Source organism: Eptesicus fuscus, chromosome 19, assembly GCF_027574615.1.
Source record: "Eptesicus fuscus isolate TK198812 chromosome 19, DD_ASM_mEF_20220401, whole genome shotgun sequence".
Taxonomy (NCBI): Eukaryota; Metazoa; Chordata; class Mammalia; order Chiroptera; family Vespertilionidae; genus Eptesicus; species Eptesicus fuscus.
In genome coordinates, this window is record NC_072491.1 from 47,902,779 (window position 1) to 47,926,482 (window position 23,704).

At 41.5% G+C, this 23,704-nt stretch overlaps 1 protein-coding gene across 2 annotated transcripts in view; it reads left to right on the forward strand.

Moving 5' to 3' along the window:
- PRKDC (protein kinase, DNA-activated, catalytic subunit) overlaps nt 1-23,704 on the forward strand; it is a 191,540-nt gene that overhangs the window by 51,936 nt on the left and 115,900 nt on the right. For both annotated transcript variants that reach the window (XM_054708417.1, XM_054708418.1), the window contains exons 31-40: nt 4,973-5,227; nt 9,579-9,802; nt 10,865-11,073; nt 11,595-11,727; nt 12,152-12,310; nt 13,111-13,314; nt 16,102-16,287; nt 16,654-16,758; nt 18,150-18,317; nt 20,206-20,333. In XM_054708417.1, coding sequence (XP_054564392.1) covers nt 4,973-5,227; nt 9,579-9,802; nt 10,865-11,073; nt 11,595-11,727; nt 12,152-12,310; nt 13,111-13,314; nt 16,102-16,287; nt 16,654-16,758; nt 18,150-18,317; nt 20,206-20,333 — 1,771 coding nt within the window. The remainder of the gene's footprint in view (nt 1-4,972; nt 5,228-9,578; nt 9,803-10,864; nt 11,074-11,594; nt 11,728-12,151; nt 12,311-13,110; nt 13,315-16,101; nt 16,288-16,653; nt 16,759-18,149; nt 18,318-20,205; nt 20,334-23,704) is intronic.

The following is a 23,704-nucleotide window of genomic DNA, read 5'->3' on the forward strand; positions in this document are numbered from 1 at the left end:
CTAATCATTACAGATAATTGTATGACAAATGATAAATTATGTGTGTACATTTCTCAAAGTTTTAGAGAAGGAAAGAAAAAATGCTATTTTGATGTTAGTCAAATGGTACAGAGGAAGTACATTTAGAATTCTCCAGCATCTTTTTTATTTCACTACATTTTTGCTTTTCTATCCCATTTAAAAGAAATAGAGTTGGATTACCATTGCAGCTGTTAACATGGTATCAATTAAGATTTAAAAGTCATATTAATGTTAATGAAATAATGTAGTTGTTTTATTTCAGTATGTAATTAGTAAGAAACTTTTAGTCTCCTAAGTCTGAATGATCTCAGATCATCGTGATAAAGGAAAGAAGTGAACCTCTGCTTTTCAATAATGAATGTACTAAACCAGTAAACTGTACTGACACACGTAAGATAATTAACGACGGTGCACTGCGAATCATAATAGGCAGTTGTCTTTAGAAAATGGGGTGGAGTACTACTTTAGGGCTTCTTCTTCATGGGTGAAGAGGTAAAAATTCATGTAATTCTGAAGCTTAGACGGATTCTATATTTTTTTATATTATTAAGTATAGTATAATGTCATATACTATATTTTGTATACTGTATATTATAATTGTATTCATACTATATATTATGTGGCATAGATATAATATACATACTATAATTTTATTTATATTGTAGAAATGTATGTTTATATTTTTAATTTAGAGAATATTATCCTATCTAATAAAAGAGTAATATGCAAATTGACCATCACTCCAAGTCACAAGATGGCTGCCTCCATGTGGTCAAACATTGCTGCCCCCCTATGGACACAAGATGGCCGCCACAAGATGGCTGGCAGGGGAGGGCAGTTGTGGGCAGTTAGGGGTGATCAGGCTGGCAGAGGAGGGCAGTTGGGGGTGACCAGGCCAGCAGAGGAGGGCAGTTGGGGGTGACCAGGCCTGCAGAGGAGGGCAGTTGGGGGAGACCAGGCCAGCAATGGAGGGCATTTGGGGGGGACCCAGGTCAGCAGGGGAGGGCAGTTGGGGGGGGACCAGAACTGCAGGGGAGGACAGTTGGAGGGACAGGCCTGCAGGGGAAGAGAGTTGGGAGGGACCAGGCCTGCAGGGGAGGGCAGTTGTAGTGATCAGGCCAGCAGGGAGGGGAGTTAGCGTGACCAGGCCAGCAGAGGAGGGCCATTGGGGGAGACCAGGCAAGCAGTGGAGGGCAGTTGGCGGGGACCAGACCTGCAGGGGAGGGCAGTTGGGGAGGACCAGGACAGCAGGGGAGGGCAGTTGGGGGGGACCAGGCCTGCAGGGGAGGGCAGTTGGGAATGACCAAGCCGGCAGAGGAGGGCAGTTGGAGGGGTGGGGACCCAGGCCTTCAGGGGAGGGCAGTTAGGGGTGACCAGGCCAGCAGAGGAGGGCCATTGGGGGAGACCAGGCAAGCAGTGGAGGGCAGTTGGGGGGAACCAGACCTGCAGGGGAGGGCAGTTGGGGAGGACCAGGACAGCAGGGGAGGGCAGTTGGGGGGGACCAGGCCTGCAGGGAAGGGCAGTTGGGAATGACCAAGCCGGCAGAGGAGGGCAGTTGGGGGGGTGGGGACCCAGGCCTTCAGGGGAGGGCAGTTAGGGGTGACCAGGCCAGCAGAGGAGGGCCATTGGGGGAGACCAGGCAAGCAGCGGAGGGCAGTTGGGGGGAACCAGGCCTGCAGGGGAGGGCATTTGAGGGGGGAACCCAGGCCTGCAGGGGAGGGCAGTTAGGGGTGACCAGGCCAGCAGGGGAGGGCAGTTGGGGGTGACCAGGCCGGCAGGGGAGGGCTGTTAGGGGCAATCGGGCCGGCCAGGGAGCCGTTAGGCGTTGATCATGCTGACAGGGGAGTGGTTAGGGGTGATCAGGCTGACAGGCAGAAGCGGTTAGGAGCAATCAGGCAGAGGCAGGTGAGCAGTTGGGAGCCAGCAATCCTGGATTGTGAGAGGGATGTCCAGTAGGATCAGCCTAAACTGCCAGTCAAACATTCCTCAAGGGGTCCCAGATTGGAGAAGGTGCAGGATGGGCTGAGGGACCCCCCTCACTTCCCCCATGCATGAATTTCATGCACTGGGCCTCAGGTTATTTCATATTTGCTTACAGCTTTTAGTTAAAGTTGGTTTTAAATGTTAAGTTATTCTTATGCCAATCCTAAAACGGCAGTGAAGAGTGGATGGGTAGAGCGGTAGGCATGTGTTCATTATTTTTAAAGGAAACTGAGGCCCAGATATTACACAGGTAGAACTACTCGTTGGCAAACCCTACTTCATATTTGGGTGTTTGGCTCCCTCTGGCCCACATGATTTCTAGTGATGACAACTTGACTGATCCCAGACATTTCTGTTGCTGTTCTGTTCAATTTCCTCTAATAGGGACGGCATATATTTTCAATGAAATAAATGAGCTCCACCTCTTAGAATTGTGTTTGTTAAACTAAGGATGCAAAGTATGTGAACCTTGCCCTGCTGCCAAAATACGGTTTTTATAAAATTAATAAACATTCCTTGACTTACCTCTAAAGTCTTCTCCCATGGTGCATGTGCCTCTCTCTCCTCTATCTTTTCCCCGATTGGTTTTTAAGGGACAGTGTTAGGCATCTCTTTAGATCAGGTCCTGTGTCCTGAGGTCCAGCACCATGAGTGGGGGTGCTGGACACATCAACACCCAGATCAGGGGAACATAGTAACAGGTGCAGGTATGTTCCTGTGAGCTGTGTCAGGAGCTTCTGAATGCTGAGACTCAGTGATGGGAGCATGTTACACAGGAAGCCAGCGTGACGGACAGCCACTGTCCTGAGGAGGACAGTGACACAGGAAGCCAGTGTGACGGACAGCCACTGTCCTGAGGAGGACAGTGACACAGGAAGCCAGTGTGACGGACAGCCACTGTCCTGAGGAGGACAGTGACAAAGGAAGCCAGTGTGACAGACAACCACTGTCCTGAGGAGGACAGTGACACAGGAAGCGAGTGTGACAGACAACCACTGTCCTGAGGAGGACAGTGACACAGGAAGCCAGTGTGACGGACAACCACTGTCCTGAGGAGGACAGTGACACAGGAAGCCAGTGTGACGGACAACCACTGTCCTGAGGAGGACAGTGACACAGGAAGCCAGTGTGACGGACAGCCACTGTCCTGAGGAGGACAGTGACACAGGAAGCCAGTGTGACGGACAGCCACTGTCCTGAGGAGGACAGTGACAAAGGAAGCCAGCGTGACAGACAACCACTGTCCTGAGGAGGACAGTGACACAGGAAGCCAGCGTGACGGACAGCCACTGTCCTGAGGAGGACAGTGACACAGGAAGCCAGTGTGACGGACAGCCACTGTCCTGAGGAGGACAGTGACACAGGAAGCCAGTGTGACGGACAGCCACTGTCCTGAGGAGGACAGTGACAAAGGAAGCCAGTGTGACAGACAACCACTGTCCTGAGGAGGACAGTGACACAGGAAGCCAGTGTGACGGACAACCACTGTCCTGAGGAGGACAGTGACACAGGAAGCCAGTGTGACGGACAACCACTGTCCTGAGGAGGACAGTGACAAAGGAAGCCAGTGTGACAGACAGCCACTGTCCTGAGGAGGACAGTGACAAAGGAAGCCAGCGTGACAGACAACCACTGTCCTGAGGAGGACAGTGACACAGGAAGCCAGCGTGACGGACAGCCACTGTCCTGAGGAGGACAGTGACAAAGGAAGCCAGTGTGACAGACAGCCACTGTCCTGAGGAGGACAGTGACGAAGGAAGAGAGCTGGGAAGGTTCCACACTCTCCAAATGTGCTTTCCTATTTTCCTCAGCTTGTCTCTCTTTTCTCATGTTCTCTTGTCGTCTTTCTCTTAGGTCTGCTTTTTGTGTCCTTTATTTCTATAATTTTTGTCACTTTTAGCTAGCACTTGATGTAAAATTTAAATATCTTATTTTCACTCATTATTCTAGTTTTATTTTCTGTCTTTTCTTAGTGAAAATAATAGAATGGTTTAATACTTCTTTCTAAAGCAAAACCTGAAAACATGATATTAATCTTTTACTTATACAACTTGTGATAGGTATTTTTTGACACAAAAGAAAAACTGTTTCTCTGAATACATCAGAATTACATTACTGTTTTGGATTCTTCACGAATGTCATTAGACTCAAAATGACTTGACCTTTCAGAGCCTTTCATATGAGAGAATATAAAATATAATTTTATTTTTTTCTTTAATTTAGGAATGATTAATACTTAAAAGAAAAATATCTTTTATCAAGCAGATCATTTGTGTCTTATTTAACAAATACAATACTTACTGTATGGCAGACTCTATTCTAAGCACTTTAAAAAATATTAACTACTTTAATTCATTTAATCTTTGTGATAACCTCAGAGGTAGATACTGTTAAGATTCTTATTTAAGGTTAAGTAAACTCAGACATGAGAGGCCAGGTCCCTAAAGCTGAGAGGTATCACAACCAAGATAGGAATATAAGAATCACAGTATTCTTGTGTGTCTATTCCTTAAATTATTCTATTAAAAAGGAATAATAATATTAAAGAAAAAGGGCAAAAGAAAAGGCATAAAGTTTAAAGCTATTAAAATGGTGTCCAACTCTTTTTATAATGTTTAAAGAAACAGGGAAGAATGGCTTTTGGAGGAAATGCTTCCTGGCAGTAATTATAGTGAAACAAGTTGTGAGTACTATAGTAGAAAAAAAAAAAAGATGACCCTGGATCCCTGTGAAATTTTGCTGTTCGGATATGTAGTTTAAGTGGGATTTTAATGGAAAGCTATACTTGAAATATTGTGTAGTGCCAGTCTTGTTCTGTTCTGATTACATTTTTTAACTTGAAAGACTTATTTTCATTTTTTTTATTATCGGGGGATGCTATTTCTAATTAGGAACAGTGATTAGATGAAATAATTTTAATTATGTGGTAGTTATTTATATGTGCGTTTAATTTTGTTTCTTTTTTAAGGCAACACATCTCCTTCTTTATGGCTGAAAGACGTTATCAAGAAAAAAGATGCTTCCTTCCTCATAAACACATTTGAGGGGGGAGGAGGCGGCTGCGGTCAGCAGTCAGGCATCCTCGCTCAGCCAACCCTCTTCGACGTGCAAGGGCCGTTCAGCCTCAGAGCGGCCCTGCAGTGGATGGACATGCTGCTGGCGGCGCTGGAGTGCTACAACACCTTCATTGAAGAGAGAACCTTGGAGGCATCCGAGGTCCTGGGTAGGTGGAACTTACCCCTAAGCTAGTGTTGTTCAGTTCTGCCGGGAGTCTTTCTGGGAAAGGCTCAGTGGGCTTTTTGATTAGACAGTTTGCTGCTGTCACAGAATAATAACAGTGATAACATACCATTTACTTAGTACTGTACAAAGCTTTACCTGCATTCTTACTTAATCTCACAATGAGGGTGTGAGTATAGATGCCACCACCGAAGCTACAAAAACCTGTTCTTTTTGCCCTGCCCGTAGGTTCTTGACCCTTTTATAAAAATCACCTTTTGAGGTTTTTGTTTCCAGATTGTACACTAAAAGGTTTCTTCCTGATTTGAGACTTTAAGATCGTGTTCATGCTTCTGTATGATGCGTCTTTGCTTTTCTTATTTATATTCTGTAAGCATTTTTATTGTTTACAGAGAGGTAGAAGAAGGTGGGCAGGCTCCATCCTTTTGTGACTTAATAGGACCTGTCAGGGCAGGAGCTGGCTGTGGGGAGGTACGTCTCTCCAAGGACAGAGCACTTGGAGCTGACGATTGGCTTGAAGGCGTGTTCTCTGCTTCCTGGTTCTCTGAGCAGCATATGTTGGTCTTCGGAGATTTCACTTAAATCCTCTCAAGAGAACCTCAGGCGTGCCACTCAGAACATGTTCTGTTATTTAAATGATTTTTAATTTAGGTGGAGAATTACTCTAGAGATGGTGGTGGCTGACTAAGGGAACTACCATTCTCTCTTTAATTTTGTCAGAGGTAAAGTTCATATTTGGGAATTTAGGAGAGAGGAACCCGGTTATTTTCCTTCTGAGGATGGTAGAAGCAGGCAGAGTGGGGAGTGTTTAATGGACGTGAAATGCATACATGCGAGGGTTCAAGGAAACAGATCTTATACCATTCTGGGGAAGTCTGATTCTTCTTCTTCTTCTTTTTTTTAATATGTTTTATTGATTTTTTTACAGAGAGGAAGAGAGAGGGATAGAGAGTTAGAAACATCGATCAGCTGCCTCTTGCACACCCCCTACTGGGGATGTGCCCGCAACCAAGGTACATGCCCTTGACCGGAATCGAACCTGGGACCCTTGAGTCCGCAGGCCGATGCTCTATCCACTGAGCCAAACCAGTTTCGGCGGAAGTCTGATTCTTTAGCATGAGATTCTGTGTGATTCTAGCATGAGATTCTCAAAGTGATAGGTCAAAAAGTTATGAAACTTTGAAAATAGCAATAGTAGCTGTGCAGATGCCAATAGTACCTTAAATATATTGTTTTAAGAACTCTCATATATCCTCATTTTGAAAGTTTGAGCAAGGAAAAAAGGCATAAAAATATGCAAAACCTCTTTCCTAATCACATTTCCTAATGATAAACATTTTAACAGTTTAGTGTTTACTTTTTTAAACTTTTAATATATATTTTTAAAATTTTCATTTTTTAGTTAATGGATGATTATATGTGCTTTACTGTAATTTGTTTTTTTAAAAAGAAACTTAACAGTGTACTCAATGGAACTAGGAGTTTTATAGTCAACATCATCAGCTTTAAAATACAGTTTCTTTACTGGAAATTTTGCAGAATCCCTGTATTATTACTATTTCATTCTTCTTACATTTTTTTTATCTTAAAGTATTATGCTTTTATGCTTATATTTTCATGTATAATTCTACCTATGTCTTTGAAACAAAGGGTGTGTTTATATAAAGGTTTCTTCTGTGTTGAGTTATCATTACCAGTACATTTGTTATTAGGGCGCATTATACTCATACCACCACAACATAAACATAATAAACATTTTTATAATTATTATATATAAAAAGCAAGATTATATGGTTAGAATAATATTTTTTGTTTGTTTAGATTTTAGTACTAAAACAACTTGTTCACAATAAACAAGTGCCATATTTGAATAATTCTAAAATAGACTTTGTTCCTACATTTAACATATCTGTGGTTGGAATGTGTCATAGCTCATAGTCTGTGTAGTCAGGAATAGTTGGTATTTGAGAATGTAATTCTTAATGTATTTTCTCTCACTTTGAATACATAGTGACCTGTCATCAAAATTATTTTTTAATGATTTGACAGTATAATTTATTTTCCTTAAACTTTATGAAAACAAGAATTGGAAACCATTAGACTTAGAAAAGGATTTGTCACTCGGTCATTACCGTTACTTATTCTTTCAACACCTGTATCACTATTTTAAACTAGTAGCCCTGCGCACGAATCCGTGCGCCAGTAGCTCGCTGCCGCCGTCCAGTAGCTCTCCGCCTGCTGCCCCGCCCTCCTGTAGCTCCCCTGCTCCGCCTCCCTCATAGCTTGCTGCCCTGCCCCCTCCTGTAGTTCTCCACCTCCCACTTGTGGCCAGTAGCTCGCTGCTGCCCTCCTGTAGCTCTCTGCTGCCCCGCCCTCCTGTAACTCCCTCCACCTCCCTGCCCCCCCATAGCTTGCTGCCCTGCCCCCTCCTGTAGCTCTCTGCTTGTAGCTTGCTGCCCCACCTTCCTGCTGATCTGTGATCCAGTTGTTTCATGGTTAGTTGTTACGCTTCACGGCGTAATGACCATTTGCATATTATATCTTTATTATATAGGACTAGTGGCCCGATGCATGAAATTCATGCATGGGGGCAGGGGGGTGTGTGTCCCTCAGCCTGGCCTGCACCCTCTCCAATCGGGGGCCCATCGGGGATCGGGCCTAAACCAGCAGTCATACATCCCTCTCACAATCCGACACCGCTGGCTCCTAACTGCTCACCTGCCAGCCTGCTGATCGCCCCTAACCACTCTGCCTGCTGGCCTGCTCGCCCCCAACTGCCCCCCCCCCCCCGCCGGCCTTCTCGCCACCAACTGTCCCCCCTTGCCAGCATGATCGCCCCCAACTACGCCCCCATGCCGGCCTGCTTGCCCCCAACTGCTCCCCTGCTGGTCTGATCGCCCCCAACTGTCCCCCCTGCCGGCTTGCTCATCACCAACTGCCCCCCCGCCGGCCTTCTCACCCCTAACTGCCCCCTCTTGCCGGCATGATTGCCTCCAACTGCTCCCCCTGCTGGCCTACTTGCCCCCAACTGCCCTCCCTGCTGGCCTTATCGCTCCCAACTGTCCCCCTGCTGGCCTGATTACCCCTAACTGCCCCCCCTGCCAGCCTGCTTGCCCCCAACTGCCCCCCCCTGCCGGCCTGATCACCCCTTACTGCCCTCCCCTCCTGGCCTGATCGCCCCTAACCACCTCTGCCTCAGCCCTGCCACCATGGCTTTGTCCGGAAGGTCTCCTGGAAGGTCTCCCAGTCTAATTAGCATATTACCCTTTTATTAGTATGGATTGTCTCTTTGGGGCTCCAAAGGTCTACAGTAAATTTGAGGAGAGGAAAAAAGTGTATCTTCCTTCTTTTCTCCCTCCCTCCCTCCCTCCCTCCCTTCCTTCCTTCCTTCCCTTCCTTCCTTCCTTCCTTCCTTCCTTCCTTTTTTTTTTTTTTTCATCCTCACCCAAAGATATTTTTTCCTTTGATTTTTAGAGAGAGGGGGAGAGACAGAGAGAGAAACATTGATGTGAGAGCGACATTGGTTGCCTCCCGCATGTGCCCTGAGTAGCGCTGGGGATCGAGCCTGCAACCAAGGTACATGCCTTTCACTGGAATAAAACCTGAGATCCTTTAGTCCACAGGCCAACACTCTAACCACTGAGCAACCAGCTAGGACTGTGTTTCTTTTGTTAAGCAGGAGAAGGGCAATTATGAAAGGGGTGGAGATGAGTAAGGAGCACAAACACAATCATATTTTCAGATAGATGAGTTTTGTGAAAAAGTTCATTTGGTTGATCTGAAATTGATTCTATAGTACACCTGTTTGAAGATGATTGCCATAATTGGTCTCTCTGTCACCCCTTTGAAGGACATTTAGGTTGTTTCTATTTTCTGTTATTAAGAACAGTGCTACAATGAACATCCCTATAAACATAGCTTGCAACTCTTTCACTAGAATGAAATTTCAGTGCTTGATCAAATCATATGAGTCTCTGAACATTTAACAGAAATTGGCATATACATTTTTTTAAAGCTTTTGGTATGATTTGCCATATTGACCTTCAAAAAGATCGTATTTATATTCCCACAACTAGTGTTTGAAAAGCAAGACCTAATCTTCAGTAGATGTGTTCTTACTCTGAGTTTAAAGTTGAATTCTGTTTGGGTGGTCTTAATTCTGAAATTCTGAAATGAGAGGAAAATGAGTGCCATTTTATTCAGCTTTTCTTGAACGTCTTCTTTTACCTTTGAATTTTGACTACATCATGACTATATTTAAAGAAGAGGTTTCACATTAATCTCTTCGGAGTTAGAGAAAATAAATGTTGATATTTCAATGCAATTTTTTCTAGGTACTGAAACACAGTCTTCACTTTGGAAAGCAGTGGCTTTCTTTTTAGAAAACATTGCTATGCATGATACTATGGCAGCTATGAAGCGCTTTGGCCCTGGGATAACAGATAACAGACTCAGCCCACAAGAGGAAGAAAGATATAATTACAGCAAATGCACAATTGTCGTTCGGATTATGGAATTTACTACAACACTGCTCAGAATCTACCCAGAAGGCTGGAAGGTAGGGTCAGTCCTGCTGCTCTATTGAGGACAACACTTGGCACTGGAAAAATACATATAAAGTGCCTATTAGAAGTGGTTTGGGCTGTCTGAGGACTTTTCATTGCGGTAGGAGTTACCTCTTTTTGAAAATAATAAAACTGCACATACTTCAGATACTCATTGTATGAAGAAAATACAAGTTTTTCTGAATTTTTATTAGATACTAGAGGCCTGGTGCATGAAATTCATGCATAGGTAGGGTCCCTAGGCCTGGCTGGTGATCAGGGCCGAGTGGGGCCTTCCTTTGTTCCACTCCGCCCCCTGGTGATCAGCACACGTCATAGCGAGCTGTCGAACTCACGAGGGGACAATTTGCATATTAGCCTTTTATTATATAGGATTGCATTTTCATACTACAATCAAATATCTACCTTAGGAAACATAAATTAGCAAATATTTATAAATGTATCTGTCAGGCTTATTATATAAGCAAAGTCCAGTCAGTCCATCTAGTTAATATATACTAAGTACCTACTGTATGCTTGGTTCTGTCCTGCAGATATAGCATTGACCTGACTCAGTGGCTGGGAAACTATGGGCCCTAGGCCAGATACCACCTGCTACTTGCTCTTGTAAAGAAGGCTTTAACCCTGGCCAGGTAGCTCAGTTGATTAGAGCATTGTCCAATATGCCAAGGTTGTGAGTTCAGTCCCTGGTCAGGGCACATACAGGAAGCACCAAAGAATGCATGAATAAGTAGAACAACAAGTTGATCTATCTCTCTCATCTCTCTCTAAAGTCAATAAAATTTTTTTACAAAGAAGGTTTTATTGGAACACATCCAGGTTCATTTGTTCACATATTGTTCATGGTGGCTTTCACACTTAATGGCATTTAAGTAGCTGCAGCAGACTGTATGGCGCATAAAGTTAAACACATTTATTGTCCAATCCTTTACAGAGAATGTTTGCCAACCCTTGCCCTATCCAGGCAGAATTTCCCAACTTCATGGACCTTACACTGTAGTGAAAATCTAATTCTGACTAATAGATGTGTTCTTATTCAAATTTGTCTTTTACAGCTTCTTGAAAAGTATTTATGTAACACAAGCCTTATGAAACTCTTGGTGAAAACCTTATGTGAGCCCTCGAGCGTAGGTTTCAATATCAGTGATGTCCACATTATGAATCACCTTCCTGATGTTTGTGTGAACCTGATGAAAGCACTAAAGAAGTCTCCATACAAAGACATTCTAGAGAGGAACCTCAAGGAAAAAATAACAGCACAGAGGTGGGCAGCGGGTCATGCTCAGGGTCAGGGTTGGGAGTTTAAGGTTGCACCATGCCGTGGAGCGTGTGGGCATTCGAGTCATGCTCAGGGTCAGGATTGTGGGGGACTTAAAGATTGCACCATGCTCTGGAGCTGTGTGCCGGTCAGCTCTAGCTCCATTTCTTCAAGTGAAGGATCTCGTCAATGGGGTGTTGGGTGCAGAGGATCTCATCAGTTGTTTGAAAATCATCTATTTAGCAAATGCCTTCCCTGCCCCTTGATACGCAAGCCTTGCATGTGGCTTAGCCTTTGTTGATTTCCGTGGCTGGCTTAGTGCACGGGCCCCTTGGTTTGTGTTAGCCATGCTTGTTTTCCAGAGCTGTGTAAGGTATTTGAGTGCTGGGTATTTAGTTAGTTAATACATTTATAACAGAATGCGCACATTTTTCAGTAATGTGCGCATTCTGTTATAAATGTAATCCTAATAATTTAATGAGATGGGCTCTCATGTGCTTTTCTTTTTGCTTTTCTCATTTGGCCAGCTTTGAGGAGCTCTGTGGCATTGACCTGTATGGCCCTGATGCTTATGTGGACAGGGCCAAGTTGTCCTCTTTCGTGTCAACTTGTAAACATCTTCATCGAGCTGGGGTGTTGCATGATGTATTGCCATCTCAGGTAATCACATTTTGTTTTTACATGTATCTTAACTTCAATGAGCTAACTAGTCGATTTATTTATATTTTTTTTGAACATCCTTTATGGGTGCTGAAATGGGAATTATAGAAATACTTGCTCCAGACCTGTAGATGTTACCAGGAATATAAATATACAAGTAAATATGAAAATTAATATCAAATGAAAATAGAACAAAGGCTATTTGAATACTTCCAGCAGCCTTCTAAAGAACTTTAGGGACTAACTGCTACTGTGCCTTAGTGGCTAGGCAACGGCAGTGAAAAACGGCGTAGAAAGCAAAGTTGAGTGAAACGTTTCCTTACAGTTGGAAGGCAGTTGTCATTGTTAGTTAACATGGAATTTTTAATTAACAAAAGGTGTGAAATCATGTGTTTTTAATATTTTGTTGTTGATTTTATTTTAGTCTGTAGATCAGCATCATTATATCGGCACAAAACTTCTTTCCCTGGTTTATAAAAGCATCGCTCCTGGACACGAACGACAGTGCCTCCCTTCACTTGACCCCAGTTGTAAGCGATTGGCCAGTGGACTTCTGGAGTTGGCCTTTGCTTTTGGAGGATTGGTAGGAAAAACCGCTACATGCTATGCTATCCTAATAATGTGAATATGTAACTCACATGCATTGTGTCTTTAAAAGCAGGAATTTGTTGGATAAGTTCTTAGCTGCACAAGTACTTTAATCAATTTACATGAGCTGACTTTCTAGAAGGTTTTCTGGTGTGTGTGTTTTTTTTTTTTAATGAAAGAAATAGAACAGCATTCTTTTAAATTAAAGTTTTGTCTATCCCTCTTTGTTCCCAAAAGGACTTTAGGCAGAGAACATTTTGTGACTATACAGCTGAACTGTGTTGGCACAGTGACCCCTCCTTCCCCCCTCCTTGGTAATTCTTCAGATGGCTGACTTGGGAGAGCCCCCGAGGATAACTTAGAGTCACCACACACAGATGTCTTCCTTCTGTGGGAACTGCAGGGCTGGCCTCAGCCTCTGCTGCAGAGGAGACCTGCAGCCAGCACTGGGCATCCACTCATTGTGCAGTAGAAGCCTCTGCTCCTTTGTCTACTCCATGTAAACAAATTACATGCTTTGTCTAAAAATACTCCTTTACTAGACTCTCCCCTCAAAGCAACAGTAAGATGTCTAGAGATTTGGGAGAAACATGAGTCAGGGAAGATCTCTTTCCCAAATTGAAACTTAGAAAGTAGAGACTCACTGAAATGTATCTAATTCAAATTTGAACCCTGGCCTTTAAATACCAGGCTCTTGTGCGATTTTCCACTTTCAAAGTTAATAGCTACCCAAGGAGTCTTTCTGTAACATTTAAGATGTGCATTGCTGTCATCGCCCTTCCCTTATCTTCTCAGTGGGAGTGCCTGGTGAGGCTTCTCCTGGACACGGCAGAGCTGTCCATGCCAGCCTCAGGAGGGTCCCAGAGGAACATCGTCAGCTTCTACCACGGAGAGTATTTTTACAGCTTGTTCTCAGACACAGTCAACACGGAATTGTTGAAAAATTTAGATCTTGCTGTACTGGAGCTTATGAAATCATCTGTGGATAATCCCAAAATGGTAATGAAATTTTACTTTAAGTAAAGTATATTTTCTTATATATTGTTTGCATTCCTGAAATATATTATTAAAAACAAAACAAGATTTCTTCCTGGAAGGTTTAAAGCTCTTGCCAATCCTTAACAACAAAACCAAAGGAAAAAAACCCCTTAATGAATAGTTAATAATGGGTGTTGAAACATTGATTTTTTCCCTCCCAATCTCTCTAGGCCTACTTTTATAAGGCACAGCTATGTAGGATCATGACTCTTTGTCAGGATTTGGCATTGGAGCTCATAAGCCTGTCCTGAGGCCAAGCCTGCCTCTGTTTCTCCTCCAGCCCCTCTTTGGTCTTGTTCATTCAGGGATCATTTCCTGCACGTTCCTGCTGTAGCCCACTTTGTCCTCTCGCATTGAACCTTTGGAGACCAGTACTTCATATCCAGTTGACTCTGGTTTGCTAAACTTACACAATTTTGAAATTTAACCTGGTCTGCAGACAACCAGGTACTGTTCACTGTTAGAGTGACCATTTTAAGGGGAGAGTGTATAATTCCCTACTGAGTTAAGCTTTTGTTCCAAACAGTGCTTATTATCTATTTTAGGGGAATATTTTGTGATAGATTGCACTAGGGATTTGTATTTTTTAAAGTTAGAAATAAAATTATAGTAGACTCAAAACACTCAGAAAATATAACAATTTGAGCTTTTAAACTATTCAGACTTCTGTTGATGATGATGGATAAAAATCATATGCCTTTACCGCCACCTCTAATACCCCTAAAATGATAGAAACAGGGTTAAAAAAAAAAGTACAATGTTAAAGGACACAGAGGAAAGGAAAAAGGACAAGAGTGACAACACTTTGGAAGCTGGAAGGCAAAAGCACACGTTGTCGTTAACAGACTTCGGAGTCCAAGAAAGCTGCAGTGTGACCTACCATACATTGCAAAGATGGGCAGCCAGTTGTGCTGCAGAACTCAGAAAGGGGTCCGTTTCTGGTCTTTAGGGCTGAGGTGTTTCCCCCCAGTTTGGCTTCCAGAATAGTCTTCTAGGACTATACTCTCAGGCAGGATATCAGAATATTTTAACAAGATTAGAGAAAACAAAGATACTATATATAATCACTGCCCAGCCAGACCAATTTCCAGTGACCATCATGGCCAGTGAGCCCTGCCCACTGACTGGATAGTGTTTCTGATCAATTCCTTGATATGTACCAACAGCAAAATAATACCAAGTATCCGAGGAAGGGGATTCTAAAAGGGACAGGCAAGGAACAAGACACTTGAAGCAGAGACTATTTAGTGAGACGGAAATGTAAAAAGAAAAATAATCTTCAGAAAGATGAGAGAAGATAGTGTATCCATGGAACAAGACTTACTACTGAAAAGAAACATCAGAGAACAAACAAAATTAGGGAGAATTAAGCATAAGCATCAGAAATTAAAAATAAAATGGGGTTGGAAGATAAAACTCAGGAATTCTCACAAAGAGTAGAGGAAAAAAGACAAAACAGAAAACAGGAGAGAAAGATGAGGAAACTTGGGATCAATGTACAAGGTCTAGCAGCAGGGCCCTGCCTCAGAGGGAAGAAGGCTTCCACAGCTGAAGAGAATGTCCCAGAAATGAAGACCTTGAGTTTCAGTGGAAGAAGGCCATTGAGTGTCCAGCACAGTGTGTGAAAACAGCTGCATGTTTCTGAAAACTCAGCACCCTGGGGTTTCACTGTTAGGAAAGATCCTGACACGTGACTACGGAAGAAAGCCTGATTACATTAAAAGAAAGGATCAAGAAATTGGGTTGCTTTTATCTTTGTAGCAGCAAAGTGGACGCTGGAAGACTGTGTGCCAAATTTCCCTTGCAATTCAGGAGAGAAGATTTCCAACATGGAGTTCTGAATCCGCCAGATTATCAGTTATGTGTGAAAGTCAAGTGCACATCTCAGATGTGCCATTTCTCCAAGGAATGCATTTTCTGTGCGCTTCTCTCCAGGGAGCTGCTGGAGGAAGGACTTCTCTAAGCAAGGCATCAGCCAAGAAAGAGGAGGATGTTGGATCTGGGAAGTTGGCCTGAACACAGAGAACTCACGGGCCTCCCAGAGGGCCTCGTAGTGAGACCCAGAGGGCAGTGGTCACCAGCATTTCCGGAGCGAGCGCTGGCACCCAGATGACCTGATGGGCTTCTTGATACGCTTAACTGTCCTGTGGAGATTGAATTGAGAGAATTTGATGACGAATAATGGTAGGCACATGGAAAACAGCAAAGAAAGTAAGCAAGTGTTAACTTCAGTGACATCAAAATGTGCAAGAAAGGAAAAGTATTGATAGTATATGACTTGATCATCTGTGAAAATGTTTACATTGTCATAATGATAGAAATATTGAATATTTTCCCAGCCAAAAAGAAAACACTGTTGAAAAGGTGATGGAAAGGAAATGTGTACATGCAATCCTGTGTGCATGTGTACTCATGTGCAGGTGTGTGGATGGGAGTGTACATGTGCATGTGCACATGTGGTGGTGATGGTGACAGAAGAAAGCTACTTCTCTGCCCATCGAGAATGCCCCTAAGAAATAGGAAATAGCCGTGTGAACATGATTTCGTAAATGAGACACCTTATACTTTTATGGGAAAATTTATATGTTAAAGCCCTGTTCTCAAATTTGAAGAGTTGTGAAGTGAACAGCTATTATAAAATTAACATCATTATTTTCCAAGAATAGCTTTGAAATGAAAGTAAATTTTGTTATATATGTCGGTCTTAATGTTAAGAATTTGTCTTCAATCACCACACAATTGTTTTAGGTGAGCACCGTTTTAAATGGAATGTTAGATCAGAGCTTCAGGGATCGGGCCAGTCAGAAAGACCAAGGACTGAAACTTGTGACTGTAATTCTACAAAACTGGAAGAGGTGTGATTTGTGGTGGGCCAAAGATTCTGCTCCTGAAAGTAAAATGGCAGTGCTGACCTTACTGGCAAAAATTCTGCAGGTATTTTGAGAGACCTTAAAAATACAATTGTGTTTGCTGTTTTGGACTCCAATTTGTATTTTTAAAAATTTGATGGAAGTTTGATAAAAATGTTTTAACTGGACAATTGGTGAATATCTTACATGTTATACTTTTATTATCTTACTTCATTATGATTTCTTATACATTATGTTTTTGGTGTGCCTTTCCATGCATTGTCTTATCAGATAGTTTTAAAGTATTTTAGAACAAGAATTGCTGACATATTATTGAAGCCAAGGAACACATTTATGGGTCATTTCTGAAATTAAAACATTTAAAAACTGTGTTAAGGAAATTAGAGACATGATATAGTAATGTATCATATTTTTATTTCCTCTCCTTTAGATTGATTCATCTGTGTCTTTTAATACAAGTCACAGTGCATTCCCTGAAGTCTTTACAACATATACTAGTATACTTGCTGATTCAAAGTTGGGTCTACATTTAAAGGTAAGTAGTAAAGGGGGGAAAAAGGGGACATATGTAATACTTTCAACAATAAAAAATTTAAAAAGTAAGTAGTAAAAAGATGTTTTTTCAGACTACCTTCTTCATTATTTTTCCATTTTCTATTTGTGCTTATTTGTTATGTTTACTACTTTTTATAATGAAAAATTTTAAACATTCAAAAGCAAAGAGGCTGGCACAATAAGCCCCATGTACTGATTATCCACCCTCAATGTCCATCTGTCTGTGGGCTTGCTTGTTTCACCGCACAGTCACTCCTACCCATCACCTTGGAGGGAACCCCTGACGTCATGTTATCTGATCTGCACATACTTCAGTTTGTCTCTCCAAAAAGATAAGTTTAACCAGAAAAAAATTACCATACTTAGAATTAACATTTGTCTTTGCATGTAGATGATTCAAATGGGCTTTTCCGAGAATTGCTGTATTTAATTATTGAATGACAGAACTTATCATTAATCATTTTTCTATTAACACATTGTGGATGGATCACGAGAATTCTTGTGTTTTCTGTTCTAAGGCTTATGGCCAATTATGAGAATTCTTTAAGAAGATATTAGCTTGTAAGAACATGTAATAAATAACTTCAAAATGCAATGGGTATTTAATTTTAAACCGTGCCTTTAACATTTATGTAAAACATTTTTTTTACTCGTTCAATAGAAACTTATCTGGCCACTGGGCAAAGCTAGCAATAAAACTACTGGTCTGCAATGTGTTAAGTAATATAAAATATCTTGGTAATTTTTAGTGTCAGGACATATTTTAATTTTAAAGTTCTTTAATAATTAGATTTTACACTCTAATAAAATGTGGCCTTAATGTAAACCATCTTTTTTTTCCTTTTTGAAAATAATTTTTTAATTGGATCCTGAAGATTTCTTTGGAATGTTCCTGTCTATGATTAATCAAGTTTCTCATTTCTTATCAGATAGTTTGGGAACTTACCTTCATACAAGGGATGTAGGAAATACATCCTAGTTTCTTTGAAGCTTAGTATGAAGTTTGGAGTGAGTTCTGCAAGGAATATTTGTTAATTACCCCATAGGTTATTCAAGATGTTCATTCCACTAAAAAATTATCTAGTATATTTCTACTAGAGTCTGTATTTTTAGGAGAAAGAATCATCATACAGTGTCCTTTTTATTTACATGTACATAGCCCTGAGTTGGCTCACTTCCCTCTAGAGCAGAAGCCATGATACAGCATTGCGTTCAGGTTTTTTTTAATGTAATCTAGAAGGCATTCTGAAGTCTTTTTTTGGAATCTATGTAACATTTTATTTGCAAACTCTTTAGAAGCAGTAATTTTATTTATTCTGTAAAATCTGTAAGCCACAACGAGTGCAATTTCATATCTGCATTGCTCCGCAGGGTCAAGCTATAATTCTTCTTCCATTCTTCACCAATCTGACTGGAGGCAGTCTTGAGGACCTTAAGCATGTTCTTGAAAAGATCATCATTTCTAATTTCCCTATGAAGTCTGAAGAATTTGCCCCAGGAACTCTGCAGTACAATAATTATGTGGACTTCATGAAAAAGGTTAGTTTTTAGTAGCACCAAGTAAAATGAAAACATTAATTTTTATTTGTTTTTTTTTTCTATTACATTTTGTGATGAAGAAAAGTAAGTGAAATATTCAGCATTAGAAAAGTGTTCTAACTTTAAGAATCCAATTTAATTCATTTTGAAAGCTGGGTAACTGTGGAGGCAGATGCATATCTAAACCCTTTGGAATTCACTTTTTTCCCTAATTTTAAATTGTGAAATATTTTATGTTGCTTTTCCATTGAAAGGCAAAGTCTGGCTTTCCTCCCATTGTGGATGGGTTGGCCTTACAAACTCAACAAAAGAATGCAGTGGAAGTAATGCTTCGTGACTTCCAGCACTACTTCCTTCTTTGTGGGACCCGTCTCCATTGTGTGAGGAAGCCAGGTACCCTCATGGAAAGACCAGTGTGCAAATACCACCATCCACACAGATTCTCTCCTTTTATATACTTTTCCCCAAACATACAGAAATGTTGAAAGAATAGTGAAGCATTCATATTACCATGTTTTATATTGAATAGTTAGCATTCTGTCATACTTTGTTTTGTTGTGAGTGTGTGTGTGTGTGTGTTTTGGCTGAAACATTTGCAAGTTAGTTTCAGACATCATGACACATCATTCCTAAATGCTTCAGCATGCATGTCCTATGAATTAGCCATAATACTGTTATCATACGTAAGCAAATTAACGCTCCTCTAATATCATGTGTTATATAGTCCATATTCACATTTCTTTAGATGCCCCATGTTGAGCTGTGTTTTTTCAAACCAGGACCTAATTAATGATTACATTGAATTGTCGTGTCTCTCATATCATTTAGAACTACATCACCCTATTTCTTTTATTTTTCATGACATTGCATTTTTGGAAGAAACCAGAGTACCACTCTTGGATGTTGGCCCATCTTTGTTTTATTGTTCCCTTGGGGTGTTCTTTAACTTGTCCCTAATCCTCTGCATTTCCTCTAAACTGGAGTTAGGCTTAAAGATTGGTCCTGAGATTGAGGCTAATCGTTTTGTAAACAGTAGCACATCAGGAGGCCAATCATGTCACTGTCCCATTGTTAGTTGCCTCAAGTCTTGTGGCCTGGTTAAGGTGGTGACTGCCTCAGTTCTCTATTGAACAGAAGGTAAAATTGACTATATCTCTTAGAAAGAAGAACAAATAGACATTGAGATGGAAATTGGGAGAGTAGAGAGCAGAATGTTATATGAGCAGCCTAGACATCTGTAAACTTAAGATGGTGTTGAAAGACACACATCTCCAGAATAAAAGACTCCACACCACAGAGTACCTAGAATGGTGAAGGGAAATAACCTCAGTGAAGGCCCATAATTATGGAATTTCAGAACCTGAGGATAAAGAGACAGTCCTAAAAGTTGTTAGAAGGAAAAATGTCTGCAAAACCCCCCAAATCAAAACTTAAACATTTAACAAAATTATTTTATGTCTAACATTTATTATATCTGCAAAAATGACTAAAATATTAGTGTTTCTTTTTTCAAAATATATTTTATTTATTTTTAATATATTTTATTGATTTTTTACAGAGAGAGAGAGAGAGAGGAGAGAGAGAGAGAAACATCGATGAGAGAAATACATCGACCAGCTGCCTCCTGCACGCCCCACACTGGGGATCGAGCCCGCAACCCGGGCATGTGCCCTTGACTGGAATCGAACCTTGACCTCCTGGTGCAGGTCGACATTCACTACAGAGCCTTGCTTTCTTAATTCTCTGTGAAATTCTGTTTTAATCTCTCTATATTTTATTAGAACTGTTAAATATAAAACAAGAATGAAAATCCAACAAAATTATTATAATAATTATTATTATTGTGTATTTTGATATATATATATATATTTATTTTTATTTCTTGCAGTTTTTAGATGCATTGGAATTATCTCAAAGTCCTACATTGTTGCAGTTGATGACAGAAATTCTTTGTCGAGAACAACAGCACATTATGGAAGATTTATTTCAATCCACTTTCAAAAAGATTGCCAGAAAGTAAGTCATTTTCTTCTAGTCTGGGATGCCAAGAACCATATACATTATGTTTCTGAGGAAAATTTATCTTCTCTGTTTCAGAAAAAATTTGAGTGACAATTACACTCAATTCTTTTTTTATTTTTTTTGGAATATATTTTATTGATTTTTTTGCAGAGAGGAAGAGAGAGGGTCAGAGAGTCAGAAACATTGATCAGCTGCCTTATGCACACCCCCCACTGGGGACGTGCCCGAAACCAAGGCACATGCCCTTAACCGGAATCGAACCTGGGACATTTGAGTCCGCAGGCCGACGCTCTTCCACTGAGCCAAACCGGTTTCGGCTACACTCAATTCTTACAACTAAATTTTATTTTGTTTTTTCTTAAGAAATAAAAAGATTTTTATCTTGAAAGTTTCAAACATACTCAGAGTTGAAAGTAAAACTATAAATGAATCTTCAGATTAAACAAGCATCAGCATTTCCCAGCTTCATCACCCCTTTTATGCCTGGCTTCTTTATTCAGCATGTTTTTTGAGATTCATCCATGATGTAGCATGAATTAGTAACTTAATTTCTTTTTATTGGCTTTTAAAAAAATTAAATGGCTTTTCTAAGTAACCTTTGCATCAAAAAAGAAATAAGGGAAATCAAATAGTATTTTAATCTGAATAAATAAAGCATACCCAAATGTCTGCGATGCAGCGAAAGCAGGGCTTAAAGGAGAATTTATGTCTTCTAATGCCTATATGAGAAAATAAGAAAGATCCTGAATTCATAAACTAAACTTTCACATTTAAAAATTAAACTGAGAATGAAGGCAAGCTGAAGGAAAGGAATAATAAAGATTAGAGTTAAAATTAATGAAATTGACATCAGAGAAATGGTGAAGAAAAATAATGAAATAATTGGTTCTTTGAAATGGAACAGTCATCACTGAGAACCACCCGAAGACTAAACAGAATTTCTGTTACTAAGGATATAAAGAAGAAGCCATATTGAGACTGGTAGGTGGGAGGGAGATAAGAACTGGGCAGGTCCCACACCCATGGTGTGGTGGTTAAGACAGGAGAGGTATCTCTGCTGTGGAGGTCCCCCTGAGGAGTGAGGGGTTCCAGCCCCATACTCAGTTCTCCAACCCAGGGTGTCATTGCTGAGGAGCCCCCATAATATCTGGCTGTGAAAACCAGTGGGATTGCATTCAAGAAAGACTAAGGACTTGTGGGAGACTAAGACGTAGGTCTCAAGGAGACCATGCAGAGTGGTGGGAGTATTTAGGGAGGTACTAAATTAACTAACTTCAGGGTGAGGGCTGGAGGGGTAGGGGTAAGAGCAGTTCTCTCGGGACAAAAGCATTGGCACCATTGTTTCTTTGGAGAGCTACCCTCCCACCCAACTGTGCTGGTACAGGCAGGCACTAAATCTCAGCTCTCCATTAACCTTGCTAACACTGTTCACCCTGCCCTGGTCACTTCCTGACACCCTGCCCAACCCACATTGTTTGCCTGGCCTGAGCCTTTTCCACCATCTCCTTTACACAAGTGGCCTGCCTTAGCTCTGCACACTTTCCCTAAGTCTCACCATTACTGTCACTGTAACTTGCTAAGCAGCCAAAGCCCGGCACAAGGAGCAGCCGCCCTCAGTTTGCATTGTAACTCCCATCAGGTGGCCCCAACCCTGGCACAAGCAACAGCCAGTCTGGGCCAGGAACGAAGCTTCAGCAAGGCAGCCACAAGCCTGGCACAAATGGCAGCTGGCCTCAGCTCACATCATGGTGCCCACCAAAAGGGCCCAAGCCCAGCACAAGTGGCAGCGATCTGGGTTGCCTGAGGAGCCTCTCACAGGGACCTCTAAGGCAAGGAAGAGCAGCAACCAACTGCAGATGACTCTGTAGCTCCTACCAAGAGGCTCTAGCCCAGATCAAGCAGTGGGTGACCTGGGCCTGCACTGAAGCACCTCCCAAGAGGCTTTAGAATGAGCACATGCAGTGGCCCACTTCAGACCACACCAGGGCAGCACCCAACCAGCTTTACCAATGACATACCCGAAAGGAAGACTTGATCTCACCAGAACACGGCTAAAGCCATTCCTATTCTATTGGGCCAGTCTCCAAACAACTGCTCATCTGCTCTAGTTACAACCAGCCCTGAACGTGATCACCCTGAGGTTCAACCCAACCTACTGATGTGCCAACAGCAGTTGAAGCTCAGCTACAACAGGAGGAAACAGACCCACATAGTGGACACCCCTAGAGCACCTGGCAGGTGACCAGGGAGAATACACCACTTGGCCTCACAAGACATCTTCTGCATAAGGCCACTTTGTCAAGACCGGCAGACATAGCAAACTACCAAAAAATAGAAATAATCATGGACAGCCCTGACCCGTTTGGCACAGTGGATAGAGTGACGGCCTGCGGACTGAAGGGTCCCAGGTTTTATTCCAGTCAAGGGCATGTACCTTGGTTGTGGGCACATCCCCAGTAGGGGATGTGCAGGAGGCGGCTGATCGATGTTTCTCATCGATGTTTCTAACTCTATCCCTCTCCCTTCCTCTCTGTAAAAAATCAATAAAATATATATTTAAAAAAAGAAATAATCATGGACACAGCTCAAAATGAAGAGATAGAAATTTGCATCTAATGAAAGAATAGGACAAATCTTCAGAAACAGAACTGAACTACTAGATACAGGGGTCAAAATAATGGTAATAAGGATACCATAAACAACTGGGACTCCATCAAACTAAAAAGTTTTTGCACAGCAAAGGAAACCATCAACAAAACAAAATGACAACCTACTGAAGAGCAGAAGAGACTCACCAATGATGCATCTCATAAGAAGTTAGTATATAAATTTTAAAAAGAGTGCATACAACTGAACTCTAAAAAACAAAACACCCAAAACAGTCTAATTTAAAAATGGGCAGAGGACATATGTAGACATTTCTCCAAAGAGGGCATACAGATGGCCAATAGACATGAAAACATGCTGAATGTCACTAATCATCAAAGAAATGCAAATTCAATCCACAGTGAGATTTCACTTTACTCCTGTCAGAATTGCTATAATCAATAAATCAACAAACAAGTGTTAGCAAGTATGTGGAAAAAAGCAAACCCTCATGCATTTTCGGTAGGAATGCAAATTTGTGTGGCCACTATGGACAACAGTGTGGAAGTTCATCAAAATTTAAAAATGGAACTGCCTTATGACCCAGCGATTCCACTTTTGGGTATATATATGAAGAAACCAAAAACATTAATTTGAAAGAATATATACATCCTTATGTTAATAGCATATATACACCCCTATGTTCATAGCAGCATTATTTATATTAGCCATGATACAGACACAACCCACGTGCCTATCAATATAATATCAATGAAATA